This window comes from Peromyscus eremicus, chromosome 5 (genome assembly GCF_949786415.1).
Source record: "Peromyscus eremicus chromosome 5, PerEre_H2_v1, whole genome shotgun sequence".
Taxonomy (NCBI): Eukaryota; Metazoa; Chordata; class Mammalia; order Rodentia; family Cricetidae; genus Peromyscus; species Peromyscus eremicus.
The window spans coordinates 107,775,540-107,796,244 of NC_081420.1; the positions used below are offsets into that span (position 1 = coordinate 107,775,540).

The 20,705-nt window shown below is 37.5% G+C and overlaps 1 protein-coding gene across 1 annotated transcript; it reads left to right on the plus strand.

Moving 5' to 3' along the window:
* The first annotated feature begins 18,390 nt into the window (after positions 1–18,390).
* LOC131910736 (proteolipid protein 2-like) lies at positions 18,391–18,944 on the plus strand. The gene has a single exon (XM_059262629.1). The coding sequence runs from the start codon at positions 18,391–18,393 to the stop codon at positions 18,847–18,849; it is 459 nt and encodes a 152-aa protein (XP_059118612.1). The 3' UTR covers positions 18,850–18,944.
* Positions 18,945–20,705: the final 1,761 nt, after the last annotated feature.

The window sequence follows — 20,705 nt, forward strand, 5'->3', positions numbered from 1 at the left end:
CATTCTTTTTTTTTTAATTTAATGTTTTTATTTTTTAATTAACTTAATTTCACATATCAGCCTCAGATTCCCCTGTCCTCCCTCCTCCTACCCCCAACCTTCCCCCCCAAGATATCCCCCCCCTTTCCCACCACCTCCAAGGCAAGGTCTCCCCTGGGGAGTCAGCCCAGCCTGGTAGACTCAGCTGAGGCAGGTCCAGTCCCCTCCTCCCTACACCAAGGCTGAGCAAAGTGTCTCAGCATAGGCCCCAGGCTCCAAAAAGCCAGCTCATGCACCAAGGACAGGTCCTAGCTCCACTGCCTGGGGCTCTCCCAAACAGTTCAAACTAATCAACTGTCTCACTTATCCAGAGGGCCTGCTCCAGTTCCATGGGGGCTCCTCAGCCGTTGGTTCACAGTTCATGCATTTCCACTAGTTTGGCTATTTGTCCCTGTGCTTTTTCCAGTCATGGTCTCAATATCTCTCAATCATACAGTCCCTCCTCTCTCTTGCCTATTGGATTCCTGGAGCTCCACCTGGAGCTCACTGTGGGACAACTTTATATAAGCCTCTAGTCATCTACAACAAAAATAAATTATTGCTCTACTCATTCCAACTACGTGTTTTCCACCATCATTCTGATTTTATGTGTTTAATTTTTCGTTGTGCTTCTTGATATGTTATAGCATATCAATATTATTCTTTATTAGTTTGCTTTAAGACATTCTTTATGCCTTCTAAATTGTCATCATGATACCTATTATTTACCCTGTTACTTTTGGCATATTTTCTGTGACATAAAAAAGTGTACCAAGGACCTAGAAAGCACAATGATACACTTTGACAGAATACGTAAATGGAGAATGAATTTAAAATTAGAGAAGACTAAAAGTTCTATACATATTCTATATTTCAATTTTATCTTACAAGCTAAAAAGAGTGTTTCATTCTATAAGGGGAAATAAGGATAGTAAAAGCAGAGTCACCGAAGCTTAGGGTGGTGATTGTGTATGGGTTAAAGACAAGGCTGCAGAAGTAGAAAGGTGAAGGCTGAGCAGGTTATGAAACATAGAGAACATAAAGTTTAATGAATTGTTGGTCTTCATGAGCAGTAGGAAGCAGGGAGACACCATTTACATTAGTGTATAAAATGATGTATTTTGTGTCTTAGGGAAATCAGTTCAGTAGCTGGAAATGAAATGGAAGAGAAAATGGCTGCTGGCCAAGAATCCAGGTAGGAGATTGGTGTTAAAGTCTATGGACCATTTCGGAAATATTCACTGAAAGAAATTTTTTCCCTTAAAATTGTGGACCTTGTAGTATTTAGTATTAGAAACAAAATCAATCAATCAATCAATCAATCAATTTCTCTTGTACAATTTTGTCCCATTTAAAATGTTTAAATGTCCTTGGAAGTTTTTGTTTATATTGATAATTTATAGTTTTACAACTATGTATATTATTAAGTGATATTGTATTTTATTTCTCGTTTATAGACGTGGAGAAATAAAAAAGAATAAATAAAAAAGACCAAATATGTATTAAAATGCCATTCTATTTAATATGCATGTTATCAAAGGTTAAGCTATATAAATGCACTCGTAAATAAGTGGATAAAAATAAAACCAATGAAATATACATAGAAAAAATAAGAGCAGAGGATACGAAGGCCAACAGAAGGTCAGTATTACCATAGAAGATCTAAGTAAGGATTATAGGATGTTGTATATAGAAAAAGAAAACAAATTAAAATTCTAAGAAATGCCAGTGTAGCAAATAGGCTCATGAGAGCAAAGACCTTGATGTATACTCACAGGCAATGTGAGCCAGAAGGACTTTGCACTGCCTGGAATTATATAACATGGAAAGGCAAACAGTTCATGATCTCTCTTATATTAGGAATATAAAAAACAGCCAAGTACCTAACATAAAATGTAGAATAATGATTAACAGCATTAGGGAAAAAAGAGAAATTGGAGACATACTGATCAAATAGACAATTTTCAGTGTATAAGCCTATGAGTTCCAGAGGGCAAAATTGTGCATGGCGCTTGGTTTACTAACAATGTAAAACTGCAACTTGCTTAGTGACGCTAAAGTTTTCTTATCACACACATACACACACAGATACTAGGTAAATAAAGTGATGTTATTTCAGTTAATGTGGTCGAATTAATAGTTTCACAGTGGACACCTGAATTATTTATATTCAATAACACATGAACATACAAAAATATTTTATACCATATATGTATGTATGTGTGTGTGTATATATATATATGTGTGTGTGTGTGTGTGTGTGTGTGTGTGTGTGTGTGTCCTTTCATTTGTATCTATGTGTGTATGATATATGAGTGCAGGTACATATATACCATGGGGTACATGTGAAAGTCAGAGGGCAACCATTGGGAGTTGGTTCTCTCCTTGAATTCAGGTGTCAGACTTATACAATAAGTTGTTTTACTACCATGGAGCCATATTGTCAGCCCTGAAGTATATTTTTTTGTCACAATTGCATCCAGCAAACCTAGAGAAAGTAATTATACTGAGCCAAGGACTCAGCTCGACCCAGGCTCCAGTGTACCTGTGTTCTTTGTAGGCACAATGGTCCTGTATTAGACTTTATTTTCCACTTAGAATCTGCTTTTATTTCCTTAAAGAAGTCATTGATCTCCAACTGTAACTAAAAGCAGAGATCACTTGCTTCTTAAAGTACTTCAGAAAATTGATGAGTGTATGAAAATAACCTACAATGTTGCAGAATTCACAAAAGAATTCTACAATTTTTGACAGAAATACTATAGCAACTATTCACAAAGACATTATTCTGGCTTCTGGAAATAGGGTCCATTGTAGTAATTTTGAGTCATGAATGGCTCCTTTTTGTGATCATGTATTAAACTTATAACAATGGAAAGAGCATGCTGCCTTGAGTTGATTTATTTTGATGACAACAGTTGGTCAAACACATACCAAAGAGTAAACAGTTATAAACAAAATGATGCCTGACTGACAGGTTCAGATTTCATTGCCAAATGATTATTGATCACTCATCTCCTCTGCTTATATCCTCCTTGGAACTTTAAGAAATCAAAACATACATTCTTCATACATACTTCTGTTTATTGTTTGATAGTTTCAGGTAGAACCTGTCAGATTCTCCTGGCATATAAAAGTAAAAGATTATTGTCACAAAATGTTCGTTTGTGTGAGAAGATGGTAAGAATTCTTGGGACTGCTATCTCACCCATTCTAGTTTACTATTGATGGTGAGATGATGACCATGGGATAATTCCTTCATTGAGTTCTAATATGCCTTTACAGCTAGGTTGTCAATTATATAGGAGACAAAATAGTCTATTGATGAAACTTTTCATTTTCCATCAGTGGCAAAAAAAAAGAGAGAGAGAGAGAGACAAGGAAGGAAACCAGCAATGATTTCTTATCCTGGTTACTTACCAAGAAAACCCATTTTCATGCCCATAGAAAACAATTTAGAACATGCAAAGATGTTGGTATTTACAAATGAAATAATGAAGTATTTATCTAGGAGCTTAGCAGATTTTATTTTATCAACAGATAAGGCAAAATACAAAGAAAAAATGAGCAGGCATCAAATATAACCTATGACACCTATGAGCAACCTGATATTTTATATATACAAAATAAACAAAGATTGTACATTGCTGAAATACTTTTGCTTATTCCTTCTTTCTATATAAGTGTTCTTCTGGCCATTTTTCCTTGGCAAGGGTTCTAATTTTGAGGATAAACTATCAATTCACTCTGGTTAGGCTGGAAAAGTTCCAGTAATACAGTTATGGAAAAATTTGTTACTTAACTTTAGTCCATCTATCTGAGGCCATCTTCCCTTAGCTTATGACTTTCATCATGATATTTCTTGTCCCTGTTTTTCCTGATATGATTATCAGTTTTCAAACATGATGATTGGATTTGTTCTATATGGACTTGGGAAAGGATATGTTTCTTCTCTGTATTTTAATAGCCACCACCACCAATAGGGAGGAATTACTTTTCTAAGTAAAAGAGTTCTACCCTTTTTATCTTTTTATTGTACTAAATGAATAATCTCTGCTCAGTTAACATGAAACTTGCCTGGATTATATATTATTTATACCTGTTTGAACTCATCAAATACTTTCAAGTTCTTTCTAGTGGAAGGAGAAAACAAATTTGGGTATCAGTTCAGACACTGATTAATTTCACCAGCGGTTTACTTTTTGATCAGCAATTATAAGTAACTTTCTTATTCTTCCCTCTTATAAAAGGAAAATGGTGAGATATAGTTTACATAAACTAAATTTTACATTTTACTTTATCTAAATAAAAATACAGAATAGGGGAAAATATACCAGTGAACTGACATTTGATTATTTAAATATCAGAATTAATGAAAATACCTATAACATTACATGATCCGTTTGGAACTCAATTCTGTGTGTTTCATGGTAGCAAGGAACAAATGTTTCCTATTTGAGAAACTCAGCTTGTAATTAAAAAGACATACTTGAGTCATTTGGTAAGGGATGCTTTCATGAGTCACTAGTCACAAAGCACTTGTAGAAAATAATAAAATTTTCATTTTATTTCCTTTATTTCTGAAGACACTTATATTGAGAATAATTATTCTGGTGGTTTATTAATGGAAACAGGATTGTGAATGTACTGACTTGATGCTCTCTGACTCTAGATGATATCATTAGACCTGAAGTAAAATACTGATTTTAAGAAAAGTGTACTGTAATTGTAGATAGGCATTTCCCACACAAGGCAGGTGTGATTTAACCACAAGTACAAGTCTTTGGGATATATGTCAGTGTTTGGGGTAAGCTCACTTATGAGTACATGTAGAGTTCAAAGGTCAACATCAAGATCCTTCTCCAATTACTTCTCTAATCTCATTATTTGAGACAGAGTGTCTGAAACTAGAACTCATCAATTTGGCTAGAATGTCTAGTAGACAAGGCCCCAAGATCCATCTGCCTTTATGTCCTTGAACTAGGATGACCTATGCATGCTACTATGATGGCTGCTGGGTGCTGGGTGCTAGGGATCTTAAACAAGGTTCTTTCGCTTGTATATAAAATACTTTATCCACTCATACATATCTATGGCCTACAAAGTTTTTAGTAAACAAGGTGGCAAAAATCAATAATAAGGACTGAGATAATTGAGAGGACTCAATCACAGCACATGTACTTCAGCATCAATGGACATTGTCACAAATAATTACAATACAATAAATAAATAAGATCCCCTGCTCAAGTACAGGTCATGCCATTCAGAAGAACATGTAGGCCTCATACCATTGGAACTTCCCCACTCCCTTGTTTCCCACAGACACAATCTTCCACCATCTGTCTACAACCTATTGCTGTGTCCCTGCCCACAACTCCAGTGGATATTCCTTGCTCAAGTACAGGCTGCACCAGCCAGAAGAACAGGTAGACAAACCTAGGCAGGGACTCCCTGCTGCCCCAGAAGCCAAGTAGCCACTAAAATTTTAGATAAGCCTCCTACACACAGACTTCCTCCAGTCTCCAGGTATCCCCTCTACACTATCCCTAATCCTCCCTCTCCCCCTTCATTCTGTGTCCCAGCCCTCAACTGGGGTGGAGACCCTCTGCTAGACAAGAGCCCATGCCGGCTGTAAAAGTCTAGCCACCATCTGCAGTGGAGAACCCTTGCTCAATCATAGGCCACACAGTCCAGATGACCAAAGAAGAAATAGAAATGAAGGAACAAAACACCCATCCAAAAAAGTCAAACCCCAAAATTGTCACCTAAACCTATAATAATTCCAAACCCTGATGCCTAGAAGCAGGGGGCTGGGATGATGGCTCAGCTGTTGAGACCACTGGCTGCTCTTCCTGAGGAACTGGGTTTAATTGCCAGCAACCACATGACAGCTCATAACTGTTTGTAATTACAAATTCTGACACTTTCACACATGACATACACACACACACACACTATATATATATATATATATATATATATATATATATATATATATATATGCAGTCAGGGCATCAATGCACATTAAATAAAAATAGTTAAATTATTTAGACAACCAGGGTAATATGTCACCACCAGAGCCCAGCTATCCTACTACAGCAAACCTTGAATAGTCTATCTTATCTGAAGCACAAGAAAAAGTCATTAAAACCAACTTTATGAAGCTGATAAAAGTCCATAAAGGGAATTGGATAAACCCCTTTAAAAAATGGAGGAAAATTAAAAAAAAAGAAAGAAATGAATAAATCCCATTTTTATAAGTCAAGAAAGCTGAGGAAAAAATAAATACTTGAAGGAAATGAATAAAACTGTTAAAGACATAAAGATGGAAATAGAAACAATAAAGAAAACACAAACTGTGGGAAATCTGAAAATGTGAAATCTAGATGCACAAAGGGAAACTACAGATTCAAGCCTCACCAACAAAAGATGAAAGAAAGAACCTCAGTCATTGAAAATGTGAAGGAAGAAATATATACACCAGTAAAAGAAAATATTAAATAAAAAAATAATAACCCTGACACAAAGCATCCATGAAACCTAGGACATTATAAAAAGGCCAGCTTAAAAATAATAATATAGAATGAGGATAATAATCCCAGTTCAAAGGCCCAGAAAATATTTCCATCAAGGTTATATGAGGAAACTTTCCTGACCTAAAGTAGGAGATGCCTATGAAAGCAGGAGAAGCATACAGAACACCTAATAGATTGGAACAACGAAGAAAGTCTCCTCACCACATAATAATCAAAACACTAAACATACAGAACAAAGAAGAATACTAAAAGATGCAAGGGAGAAAAAGCCAGTTACATATAATGGTAGACCTATTAGAATTACTCCCAACTTCTGAATGGAGGCACTAAAAGCTAGATGACCCTACAAAGATGTCCTGCTGACTCTAAGAGACCACAAATACCAGCCTACACTACTACACCTAGCAAAACATTCCATCATTATAGATGGAGAAAACAAGATATTCAATGATAAAGTCAAATTCATATAATATCTACATCTAAATCCAACCGTACAGAAGATATTAGAAAAGAAAACTCCAAGCCAAGGAGGTTAATTACACCCATAAAAACAAGGGAAATAAATAAACTCAAATGAGCAAAACAAAAATAAGCGAAATACATACAAATACACACAGACACATACCACCCCCACCCCCACCAATAACAAATTAACAAGAATTACCAATCATTGGTCTTTGATATCTCTCAATATTAATAGAGTTATTTGTCAATAAATAAACACAGGCTAAAAGAATGAATGCAAAAACAGGATCCGTCCTTCTGGTGCATCCAAGAAATACATCTCAACATGGAAGACAGACTTTGCTTTATTGTCAAAAGTTAGAGAAAGATTTTCCAAGCAAATAGAAGTTGGTGTAGCCATTCTAATACCTAACAAGATAGGCTTCAAAGCAAAGTTAATCAAACAGACAGGGAAGGACACTTCATTCTTTCTGAAGTAGTAATTCATCAAGATGACTTTTTTGTTCTTTTTATGCCCAGAAAACAACAGCACTCACATTTATAAAAGTAACATTAGTAAAGCTTAAATAACACATCTACTATCACACACTGATAGTAGGGGACTTCAATACTCCACTCTCACCAATGGACGTGTCATCCAGACAAAAAATAAACAGAGAAATACTGGAGCTAACAGACATTATAAACCGAATGGGCCTAACAGTTATTGACAGAACATTTCCCACAAACACAAAAAGAATATATCTTATTTTCAACACCTCACAAAAGTTTCTCCAAAACTGACCACATACTTTGTCATAAAGCAAGTCTCAACAGATACAAGAAAATTGGAATAACACACTACATCCTATCAGACTACCACGAATTAAGGGTGGATTTTAACAACAACTGAAACAACAGAAAAGCCTACAAACTCATAGAAACTGAACAACTCTCTACTGAATTACCACTGGGTCAAGGAAGAAACTAACAAAATTTAAGACTTCCTAGAACTTAATTAAAATAAATGCCCAACAGACCCAAACTTGTGGAAAACAATGAAAGCTCTGTGAAGAGAAAAAATTATAGCACTGAGTACCTACATAAAGAAAGGGGAGAGATCTTATACAAGCGACTTAACAGCATACCTGAAAGGAACAATAGGAAGCAAGCACATCAAAGAGTAGTCTATGGCAGAAAATAATCAAACTAAGGCCTGTAAAGAAACAAAAAAAAATAGAAACAAAGAAAACAATACAAAAAAAATGAAACAAAGAATTGGTTCTTTAAGAAAATTAGCAAGACAGACAATCCCTTATCCAAACTAAGCAAAAGACACAGAGAGAATGTCCAAATTAACAAAAATCAAAGACAAAAAGGGACATAACACCAGACACTGAGGAAATATAAAGAATTATTAGATCATACTTAACAACATGTATTACACAAAATTGGAAAATATAAAAGTAATGGATAATTTTCTCAATATGTAACATTGACCAAAGTTAAGTCAAGATCTGATAAACAATCTAAGTAGACTTAAAACCCCTAAGGATACAGAGTGAGTCATTAAATGTCTCCCAAACCCAAACAGCCCAGATCTAGGTCTTTTTAGTGCAGAATCCTACGAAATCAGACTGTCGAAGACGAGCTAATGCCAATACTCCCCAAATTATTCACAAAACAGAAACAGAAGGAACACTGCCAAATTCACTTCATGAGCCCACAGTCACCCTGATACCCAAACCCTCATAAATACAGATGCAAAAATACTCAATCAAGTGCTTGCAAACCAAATCCAAGAACATATTAAAAAAATCATCCACCATGATCAAGTAGGCTTTATCCCAGAAATACAGGCATTGTTCAACATATGAAAATCTGTCAATGTTATTCACCAAATTTAAAAAAAAGAAAGAAAGAAAACAAGTGATCATCTCATTAAATGCTAAATAAAAAAGCCTTTGACAAAATCCACCCCCACTTTTTGATAAATGTCTTCGAGACATTAGAGATACAAGGAACATATATAAAAATAATGAAGGAAATTTACTGCAATCTGACAGCCAACATCAAATTAAATGGAGAGAAATTCAAGGAAATTCCACTAAAATCAGGAACAAGATAAGACTGTCCACTCTCTCCATATCTATTCAATATAGTACTCCAAGTTCTAGCTAGAGCAATAAGACAAGTAAAAGATGTGAAGGGGATACAAATTGAAAAGGAAGAAGTCAAAGTACCACTATCCACAGGTGATATGATAGTATATATAAGTGACCCCAAAAATTTTACCACAGAACTCCTACAGCTAATATTCACCTTCATGGAAGTGGCTGCATAAAATACTGACTCAAAAAAATAAAATAAAAAAATCAATAACACTCTTATATACAAATGACAAACTGACCGTTAAAGAAATCTGGGGAACAACATACTTCACAGTGGCCTCAAATAATACGAAATATCATGGGGTAACTAACAAAGCAATTGAAAGACCCATATGACAAAAAAATTGAAGAAAAAAATTGAAGAAGACATGAGAAGATGGAAAAAATTCCCATAACATGGAACAGTAGTATTAATATAGTAAAAATGACTATCTTACCAAAAACAATCTAGAGATTCAATGCAATCCCCATCAAATTTCCAACACAGTTCTTTACAGAACTTTAAATGAAAATCCTCAATTTCATATGAAAAAAAAAAAGTACCATAGTTAAAACAATCGTGATCAATAAAAGACCTTCTGGAGGTATGACCATCTCTGCTTTTACACTCTGCTGCAGAGTTATAGTAATAAAAAACCCCGTGGTATTGGCACAAAAAAAGACCTATTCATCAAGGGAAATGAATCAAGTTCCCAGACATAAATCCCCACAACTATGAACATCTGAGTTTTTATAAAGAAGTCAGAAATACACAAAGGAAAATCGAAAGCATCTTCAACAAGTGATGTTGGTATAACAGGATGTAGGTATGTAGAAGAATACAAAAAGATCCATATCTGTTACCTTTCACAAAACTCGTCTAAGTGGATCAAAGACCTCAACATAAAACCATGTACACTGAACCTGAAAGAAGAGAAAATGGGGAATAGCCTTGAATGTATTGGTACAGGAAACAACTTCCTCAGCAAAACACAGATAGTTCAGGCACTAAGATCAACAATTAATAAATGAGACCTAGTGAAACTGAAAAGCTTCTGTAAGGAAAAAGACAGCATCAAGAGGACAAAACAGCAACCTATAAAACTGTAAAATATTTTTACCAACTCCATATACAACAGAGGGCTTATCTCCAAACTACATAGGAACCCAAGAAACTAGACATCAACAAACCAAATAATCCAACTGAAAATGGGGTACAGATCTAAACAGAGAATTTTCAAAAGAGGAATCTCAAATGGCTGAGAAACAATTAAATTCATGTTCAACGTACTTAGCCATTAAGTATGCAATTTGAAATGCAAATCAAAACTACTTTCAAATTCCATCTTACACCTGTCACAATGGCTAAGATCAATAAGACAAATGACAGCTCAAGGTGGCAAAGATGTGGAGTAAAGGGATCTTCTCCTCCATTGCTGATGGAATTGCAAACCTTCACAGTCACTATGGAAATCAATATATCAGTTCCTCAGAAAATAGAAAATCGATATACCTCAAGATCCAGCTCTACCACTGTTGGGCACATATCCAAAGGATGTGCAATCATACCTCAATGACATCTGCTCAAAAATATTCATAGTAGCTTTATTTATAATAGCCAGAAACTGGAAACAACTAGATATTCCTCAACGAAACATTAGATTAAGAAAATGTGATACATTTACACAATAGATTTTTTACTCAGTTGTTAAAAAAAAAATGACTCCATGAGATTTGCAGGCAAATGGATAGAGCTAGGAGGAATCATCCTGTGTGACTTAACCCAGATTCAGAAAGACAAACATGATGTATACTCACTTAGAAGAGGATATTGGTTGTAAAGGACAATCATGTTACAATACACAGACCCAGAGAGGCTATGTAACAAGGAGGGCTCAAGTATACATGCATAGACGTCCCCAGGAAGGGGAAATATAATCTATTTTATGGGTGGACTGTGCACAGTTTGGGATGGAAACAGGAGTCATCAGGCATGGGGAAAGAGAACATGGATGGAGGCAGAGAGTACTGGGAAAGATGACTGGAATTTGGGGGGGTTTTGGGTGGCAATGTGGAAAACTAGTGCAGTATAAACTTCCTGGTATCTACAAAGGTGACCCTCTTGAAGGCTCCTAGTATTCGGGTATATGAAGCCTGAACCAGCCATCTTCTGTAACCAGTTATGACTTCCAGAGGAAGGACTGGGACACCAACCCACTCACAAAACCTTCCACCTACAATTTGTCCTGGCTGCAAAATGGGCTGGGGTAATGGTGGCACAGAACTTGCAAGAGTGGCTAACCAATAGTTGGTCCAACTTGAGGCCCACACCATGAGAGGGAGCCCATGCCTGACACTGCCTGGATGGCCAGGAACCAGAGACTGGATATCCCAAAGATCTAGGATAGAACCAAATACAACTGGCCCAACAAATAGTCTATAAATTTATTCCAAATGACAGTCTTCTATATTCATAAATCGTTTTCTAGCCCAATTGTCATCAGAGAGGTTTCATTCAGCAACTGACGGGAGTAATGCAGAGATCCACAGTCAACTATTAGGTGGAGTTCAGGTAACCCCGAGGAAGGATTGTAGGAGCCAGAAGGGTCAGGTAAACAGATCAACATGGTCCACATATGAATCAACTAAGCAGAGTTCACAGGTGCTCACAGAGATTTAAGTGACCATCACAGAACCTGTATGGGTCTGAGCTAGGTTCTCATATGTTATATTTTACATTTGTGTAGTTTGGTGTTCTTGCCTGATTCCACCAGTGGGAGTGGGGGTATCTCTGACTCTTCTTCTTTCTCTCCATACCCATTTCCTCCTACTGGGATGCCTTGGCCAGTCTTGACATGAGGCTGTGTGTCTAGTCTTATTGTAATTATTTATGCTGTGTTCAACTTATATCCGTGGGAAGCATGCTTTTTTCTGAAAGGAAATGGAAGAGGAGTGGGTATGAGGGACAGGGGATGTGGGGAGAGGGAATGAGGGCATTGGAGAATGGCATGTAATGTACAAGAGGAAAATATTTTAAAAAGACAAATAAAAATGAAATAATAATTTACCCCTTATCTGGAAATGAAATCTCGATACTAGCCATTCAGAACCTTACTGTGCTCTCTTGTTACTTATTTCAAATAGAAACCAGATGCACTCATTGTTTCTACTCCTATATTTCAATTTTTCTGAAGTTACACACAGATAGATGAAAAACTCAAAACTACAGAGGGCATTTATGTCTCCACTTAGTGTCCTAGGAACCACTGATACACTGTTATTGAAGACATGTGTTAACAGGCTGAAAAAGAATTTACAAACTTACAGACATCAGGAAGGTTTTTATTGAGCTGGGGAAGAGAAACACTTGTTTCTAAAACAATGTTTTACATAGGTGTATGGGTACACATATTCAGGAACTCATATGCAGAAGTTAGAGAACTTCATTGTGTATCTTCCTCTACCAATCACCACCTTCCTTATTCCTTTGAAAAATTCTCACTAAACATGAAGCTTGCCATTGCAGGCAGGGTAGCTGGTCATTAAGGTCCCAGGATTTACCTGTATCTTCTCATCACTGGGGTTATAGGGACATGTGGTCACACCAGTCTTTATGTGGATACTGGAGATTCAAACTTGGTCCTCAAGCTTGCACAGCAACTGTGCCTATACAATGAGTCATCTCCTTATACTATCCTTATCGTAGTATGCCATAAATCATAACTTATAGTGACATACTGTATACCTTACAATTAATAATTCAATACTACATCTGACCCAATGTCTAGTTTTCTATATTCACTAACTGTAATGTGAATTCATTCTCCTTAAGTCTGCCTTCCTAGTTTCTTATCTGTGTTAATAAGACAAGTCAAGACAAGAGAAGCAATATGGCACCACAAAATTATAACATAATACAAAACATGTGTCTTTGGTAATGGTAAGCCTGTCCTCTTTCCAGGATAGTCTGTGATACAGGGAATAAATATCCTTTCCTCTCCATGGATAAGATTGAGGGAAAGACTGAAGCAATAAGGTCTAAAGAGCAGCTTCATTATTCACTCCTAAGTTACACACACACACACACACACACACACACACACACACACACCCACACACACTTTCATATGTATGTGAATAGCATACACAGTCACATTTATATACACATGCAGACATTGATTGTAAAGATGCATATACACAGTTTTGTCTCCCTTTCCCTGCAGTTTGATGACTTCAGTGTCTCAGTGATGATACTTTACCTTGTCTGGCTCCTTGTTCATTTCCTACGGAGACTACACAAACAACATCTCATGGGACTGGAACTGGATGATACAGACAGGTTGTCGATAATGTTACTATGATCTTTTACTTTTAGCTTCTAAATAGTTTAGTTTGAGAACTAAAATGAAGTATTTCTTACAAATTTAATGAAGTAATGTAGTGCAATTTTTGTTATGTTTATCCAGTAATTTAGGCATTCTATACTAGAGTGTTTTGGCAAAGCAAATCTGAGATTTCAGAAAATGACACCAAACTAGTCACCCTTTTTTTTTTTTTTTTTTTTTTTTTTTTTTTTTTTTTTTTTTTTTTTTTTTTACAGACACAGTGATAGCATTTCAATCTCCAAACAACTTTACCACATACAGAACTTCTTATAAGGTAAATTTTTTTCAGAAAATTTATCACTCGTAAATCAATAAAATTCTCTCCAGAAAGACTTCACCCATACCTAGGCGTAGAATTTTCATCTCTCTCTCTCTCTCTCTCTCTCTCTCTCTCTCTCTCTCTCTCTCTCTCTCTCTCTCTCTCTTTGTTTTATAAGCATTAGGTCTTCACATAGCATTGACAGGATGTGTGGAATGCTCTGGTTCCAGCCGTTTCCTTGCTTTCACCAGGATTTCTCAGACTCCAGCAATTCTGTTCATCTTGGGCTCCCCACTTCTGACATTTCTACCAAAACACCCTCAGTGTCTTGTAAACCTCCTGCGTGTTTCATTCATGAAAATTAGATTCTAAACACATATCTCCTACATAGGCTTTACAGATTTCTAAAATTAACATAACTGTCCATCTATGGAAGATGGTGGATTGTTGCAATTTACATAAATAATGTACTGAAAAATAAATCACTTACCATTTACTCTTTCATCAATATTTTAGGTACTGCATCCCTATAGCCTCCTGTGTTTTTCAAGAGAAAAGTTTAAGTAAGTGCACATTAGCGATTTTTTTCATTAAACTATACTGCTTAATTTATTCTCTGCATATTTTGCATTTCTTAAGAATACATATTGGATATTGTCCATATCACAAAGTATTATAATTTCATAAGCCAATTATAATTATCTCAAACATTTATTATTGAATTACAAATTTGCTTTATAATCAGGCAATTTTCTTTCTTTGAATACAGAGATTAACATGAATAACTATGTAGATGGAATGTCAACAAGGGCAACAGACAGGAGAACATCCAACCTACAGTTGTCAAATGAATGCAGTAAATTTCATTTTGACTTGTTAATGTATGCTTGTCTAGATAAATAAGGCATATAACATATGCACCAGTAATCCCATCACTATTTTTATTGGTTAAGCTTTATATGAAACACATCATTCACCTTATAAAATATAAGGCAAATTTTATTTTACTCACTGTAGTTGAAAAAAAAAAAAGAAAGTTAGATGGGAATTTAAAGAACCTTGAACATTGCAACATTTAAGGAGAGAGGAAAATCAGAAAGCCATCTCTAACATCCTCCTGCACAGGACGCACATGCATGGAATCAGCTTTGCCCTTTTGAAAATTTCTAGCTGACCTTTAGAGAAGCTGAGCTTCTGGGGCTCAGCAGTAATAAAAGAAAGTGTTTCTAATACTGTTACCAATTGTGAACAAAGGAAAACTCATCTACCACTAAAAAATATGTCCTTGAATTGCTTAACAACTGTTCATTTTAAGCTCATGAATAGGGATGCTATTTTAAAAGCTACTTATTTAAATGCTTGTGTATATTCACTTTAGAGGTCTCAATCTGCTATCTAGCAGTTATAATTCGATCAATTCACCTTTCTCTTGTCTGTAATATGACCATAGTCTGAGTACCATGTACCACAGAATCAATGCCAGTGTGGAATATAGAATGAAATACAAATGTTAACAAGCACACACCCTGACAGATGGTACAGAACAAGGGGAGGCACCGGCTAGATAATCAAGGGGAAGGAGTTTTGGCTGCTGCTGACAATCCTTTTTATCAGTTCCTCCCTTATGTAGAAATGGATGTGAGGACTCATGCATACAGAAGTCTTCTTTTTCTCAGGTTTCTAACGTTCTCAGCTGCAGTGCTGAGGTTGATTTAGGCCCTTTTAACCTCTCAGCTCTGTGATTTCTCCTTGAACTTCATTATAACTTTTCATCATACATTCTCTTTCTATGCCATGCACCATTTTCAAGAACTAACAAAAAATCCATTCCTCTCAAAATAGAAATTTCCGGACAACACATAAAACAACAATGGAATGTTTAGTAAGAAAACCAATAATATAAAGATAAGATGATAGTTGCAAGGCAGCAGGAATACTGTGGTCCAGGGAGGGAGAAAAAAACAAACAAACAAAAAACAGTATGAGCAGGGAACTAAAGGAGTTGTTAAAATAAGTGGAAGTCTTCTTATTGATTAGAACATTTTATATTGCTGAAATAGATTACCTGAAATTATGTAATTATGAAGAAACGTTTATATTTACTTTTTCTTCATAGAGGCTAGGAAGCCAGAACAAGGTGCCAACGTCTACTGAGATTTTATCAAGGGCTATGTGCTGCTTGAATATCAGCTAGAAAGCAGAAGGGCAAGCAACTATGTACAGAAGAGAGAACCTGGGCTGTATGTATTTACTGTATAAGGATCTACTCTTGTCCTTAGAGAATCAAAACTCATTCATTTCACTCATTGTAGGTTCTACTCTGAATCAACATGTAGGTCATAAAACCTTTAGGGAGGAAGGAATATTTCATAAGAGGTGTCTAAGACCATTGGGAAACCCAGATATTTATAATATCATTTAGAACTATAGCAAAAGTGTAGTTATGAAGTAGTAATGAAAATAATTTTATGGTTGGGGTCACCACATCATGAGGGACTGTATTAAAAGTCACAGCATTAGGAAGATTGAGAACCACTGCAGTAGAAGGACACTGGCCTATTCCTCAGGTCTGTGTCCTCATGATCCTTGCATCTCCAACTCTACTTCTCATCTATAGAATATTAGGGACTGAGTCCTACCATGGTATTGGCATCATTTTTCAAATTATGACTTCTTGTAAATTGTAAGAATACAAATTTAGAGTACATTGAGAAAATAAAAGTGAGACAATTATAATTAAGCTTTTGTTAGAGTACAATGTGTAACTATAAAAAAAAATTACTGATCCAATCAGATTAAAGTGTTTTTTGTCCTTCAACTTTAGAGGGTTCAAGTGCTCAAAAGGTTGGTTTTATTGCCTTGAACTTTTGGTAGGGAAGTATATGAGTAATATAGGATGGACTTAAGCATTGTCTCATGACTGAGAAATAAAGGGAAGTCATGAAAACTCTAGGGTTCTAAAATTCCCTTCAGGGGCACACTTCCAATGATCTAAAGACCTCCTGTCAGGCCCCACCTCTTAAAAGCTCCACTACCTCCCAGTATTTACCTAGAGGACAAGTCTTTTAACACATAGGCCTTTGGGGAACCTCAAGAATCCAAATTACAAGAAAGCAAAACAAAGAACAAACCATCATTCAAAATGTGGGGTTAAACAACAATGAATTTTTCTTTTGTCCTTTTGAAGCACAAAAACACTCTAATTGTTGTTTAAAAGAAAAACAACAGGAGTAGCAAGATGGGAAATTTCAGTAGCTGCTAAGAGGAGAGAAGTGAGAAGAGGCATAGCAAACACCAAAGCCCTGCACTCTGCAGTAGGGGTCCACCAGCAACCACACTGTGGAAACTGAGGGGGAAGTTTTTTGTTTGCTTGCTTTATTTTTAATGAGAAAATCCATAAATGTCTAGAAAAGCATGCTTAGACTTTTTAGTCAATATCCCAAAGAGAAAGAGAAATTAACAGGGGGAAAGTTATGGTTTTCAGGTGTAGAACTCAGAAATGGAAATAGGTTCCATAGTGATGCCTGATGAGAGCACTGCCTCTGGCAGGCGCCTTTAGAAAGGACAAGTACAGTATTCTTGAGGGCTTCCTTAAGTCACTCCAATTCCTTGGCAGTCTTCATGGGAATCGTGATTCTTCTGGGTGGTCCCTGGACAGCTGAATTACAGGATTCTTAAAAGCAGGAGACAATAATAAGTAATGTTCTATCTTTAGGACAGATCAGAACGTGACAACTCTATCCAGATCCAGAAGTAGATCTGAGGGTCTATTCTCCCCCCACCTCCCTCTCTCTCTTTTAAAGCATATATTTATTATATGAAAATTTTATACATTCATATAATGGTTATTGATCATACCACCCATCACTTTTCCAGTCCAAGACTTCCCAGGAAACCCCTTTACATCTCCCTCCCAACTGCACGCCATCCTATTTATTTGTTGATTTATCTAACTCACTGAGTCCAGTTAGTACTGACTAGATGCACATAGATGGGATCATCCACTGGGAAGAGGGGAACCAATAGTCACTCTGCTAAACAAAATTAACTCCCCTTTCCCTTGAAGTAGCCAATTACCAACAACTTCAGCTTTCAAAGGTAACTCAGTACCCACTATTGCCGTCATGATAGAATTTTGTGCAGGTCTTTTGCAGGTAAACACAACTGCTATGATTTCATTTATCTGACAGCTAGTTGAACTTGACTTCAGAGTGCTCTTCATCATACTCCAGGCATTATAGTCTTTCTGCCTCCTCTTCCACAGTGTTATCTAATCCTGAAGAGAGGGGTTTATATAGATGTCCCATCTACAGATGAGAACTCATGATTTATTCTCAGGACTTTTGATAGTAATGAGTCTCTACACTAAACACTATCCACTGTAATAAGATGCCTTTCTGGCCAAGGTTGAATGTAGCACAAAGCCTTGAATATAAATATAAATACTGCTCCTTTGCCCGGGGCGGGGGGTGGGGGTGTGGGGAGAGAGGGTGCTTCCCGGCCAGATGGCAGGACAAACAGCTGGGTGTGCAGCGACTTCGAACTCCTCCTGAGCCAGAAAACAAAGCTTCTGCATCCCAGCGACTCCAGCACACACCATGGTGGACTCTGAGCGCCTCTCAGCCCCTGGCTGCTGGCGAGCCGGCACCAGCTTCTCTCGCAGCACCAAAAAAGGGATTTTCCTGTTTGCTGAGATTGTACTGTGCCTGGTGATTTTAATTTGCATCGCTGCTTTGTCGGCAGCATACTCGTCCCTGTCTGTGATTGAGATGATCATTGCTGCTGTCCTATTTGTCTTCTTCATGTGTGACCTGCACTCCAAGATGTCATTCATCAGCTGGCCGTGGACTGACTTCCTCAGAGCCCTCATGGAAGCCATCCTCTACCCGATCACCTCCACTGTTGTCCTTGTGGAAGGAAAAGGCAACTCGAAAATTGCCGCTAGGGTGGGGGGCATATTCGCTACATCGCTCTATGGCTGTGATGCCTACCTCACCTTCCCTCGAAAGCAGCAAAGACATACAGCAGCCCCTACTGACCCCACAGATGGCCCATGATCCTCAGTCACCTGTCTCTGCTACCTGCAAATAGCTCCTCCATCCAAAACTTCCTCTTGCCGGGTGTGGTGGTCTGTGCCTTTAATCCCAGCGCTCAGGAGACAGAGACACGTGGATCTCTGTGAGTTCGAGGCCAGCCAGAGATACACAGTGAAACCTTGTTAAAAAAAAAAAACAAACAAAAAACCAAACCTCCTCCTGTTTCCACAACACTCCCAGTCAATTCTCTGACCCCACTGAAAGTGCTTATGGTACAGGAGATTGAACCCAGAGCCATCTGCATACTAGGCAAGCTCTCTCCGCTGAGCTGCATGCCCTGTAAAAGTGCCTTTGATGGAAAAGTTTTGTCTTCTAGCCTGCCAATCAATCCTCCTGGGTGTGGTCACCTTTACGGGTGTGCCTAGATCCCCCTTTGCTCTGCAGTACCAGCAGCTGACATGAGTTCTGCTTGAACCATTCCCCGACATAAGATACAAGATGAGTGACCCACTACAAATTACCTTTTCTCTGTGCGGGGTGAGCTGTGAAGGGCTAAATAAATAATAAACAGATTGTTAAAATCTAAAAATAAATACATACATACATACATACATACATACATACATACATACATACATAAATAAATAAATAAACATAAATACTTAGAAAATAGTTGTACAAAATAATCTTTCAGAAAACATCAATAGAGTTTTCCCTAAGGCCTACGACTGACCTAGTCAAGGTTTTTTGTTTGTTGATTTCGTTTTCCAAGTTTGCAATACAGGACATGGATTCCTCTCTGGGGAGCAAGACTCAGTTTCTTTTTGTATTTTTAATTTCTTTTATTAAATTTTTTAAAATTAATTTTATATACCAACCACAGTTTCCCTTCCCTCCTCTCCTCTCATTTTCTCTCCCCACCTCCTTTCTACCCACCCATTCACTCCTCAGAAAGGGTAAGGCCTTTCATAGGAGTCAACAAAGAATGTCATATCAAAGCAGGACCAAGCTCCTCCCCATGCATCAAGGCTGAGTGAGGCATCCCACCATAGGGAATAGATTCCAAAAAGCCAACTCATGTGCCAGGGACAGAGCCAGTCTCACTGCTAGGGACCCCACAAACAGACCAATCTACACAACTGTCATCCACATGCAGACGGCCTAGGTCAATTCCATACAGGCTCCATAGCTGTGGGTCTAGAGACTGTGAGCTCCCACAAACTCGGGTCAGCTGTCTCTGTGGGCTTCCCCATCACCATCTTGACACACACACACACACACACACACACACACACACACACACACACACACACCCTTGCTTATATAATCCCTCCTCTCTCTTTCTACTGGACTCCTGGAGCTCAGCCCAGTGCTTAGCTGTAGATCTCTGCATCTGCTTGCATCTGTTACTGGAGAAGATTAATTCAGGCACCCTCTCCTAATTGCTGGGAGGTTTAGCCGGAGTCATCTTTGTAGATTCCTGAGAGTTTCCTTTGTACCAGGTTTTTCCCTAACCTCAAAATCGCCTCCTCTATCAAGATATTTCTTTTGATGCTCTCCCTCTCTGTCCCTCCCCTAACTCAACCATCCATATCCATCATATTCCCATCCCCTATCCCCTCCCTCCATGCCCCCATCCCCACTCCCAGTTTACCCAAGAGATCTCATCTATTTCCACTTCCAAAGGCATGTGTCCCTCTTAGGGTCCTCCTTGTTCCCTAGTTTCTCTAGGTATGTGGATTGTAGCCTGGTTATCCTTTGCTTTTCATCTAGAATCCACTTATGAGTGAGCACATACTATGTTTGTCTTTCTGAGTCTGGGTTACCTCACTCAGGATGATTTTTTTTCTAGTTCTATCCATTTGCCTGCAAGTTTC

Bases quoted from the DNA above. Each gene is read 5' to 3' on its own strand.
- LOC131910736 (XM_059262629.1), top strand. From the start codon at position 18,391: ATGGTGGACTCTGAGCGCCTCTCAGCCCCTGGCTGCTGGCGAGCCGGC.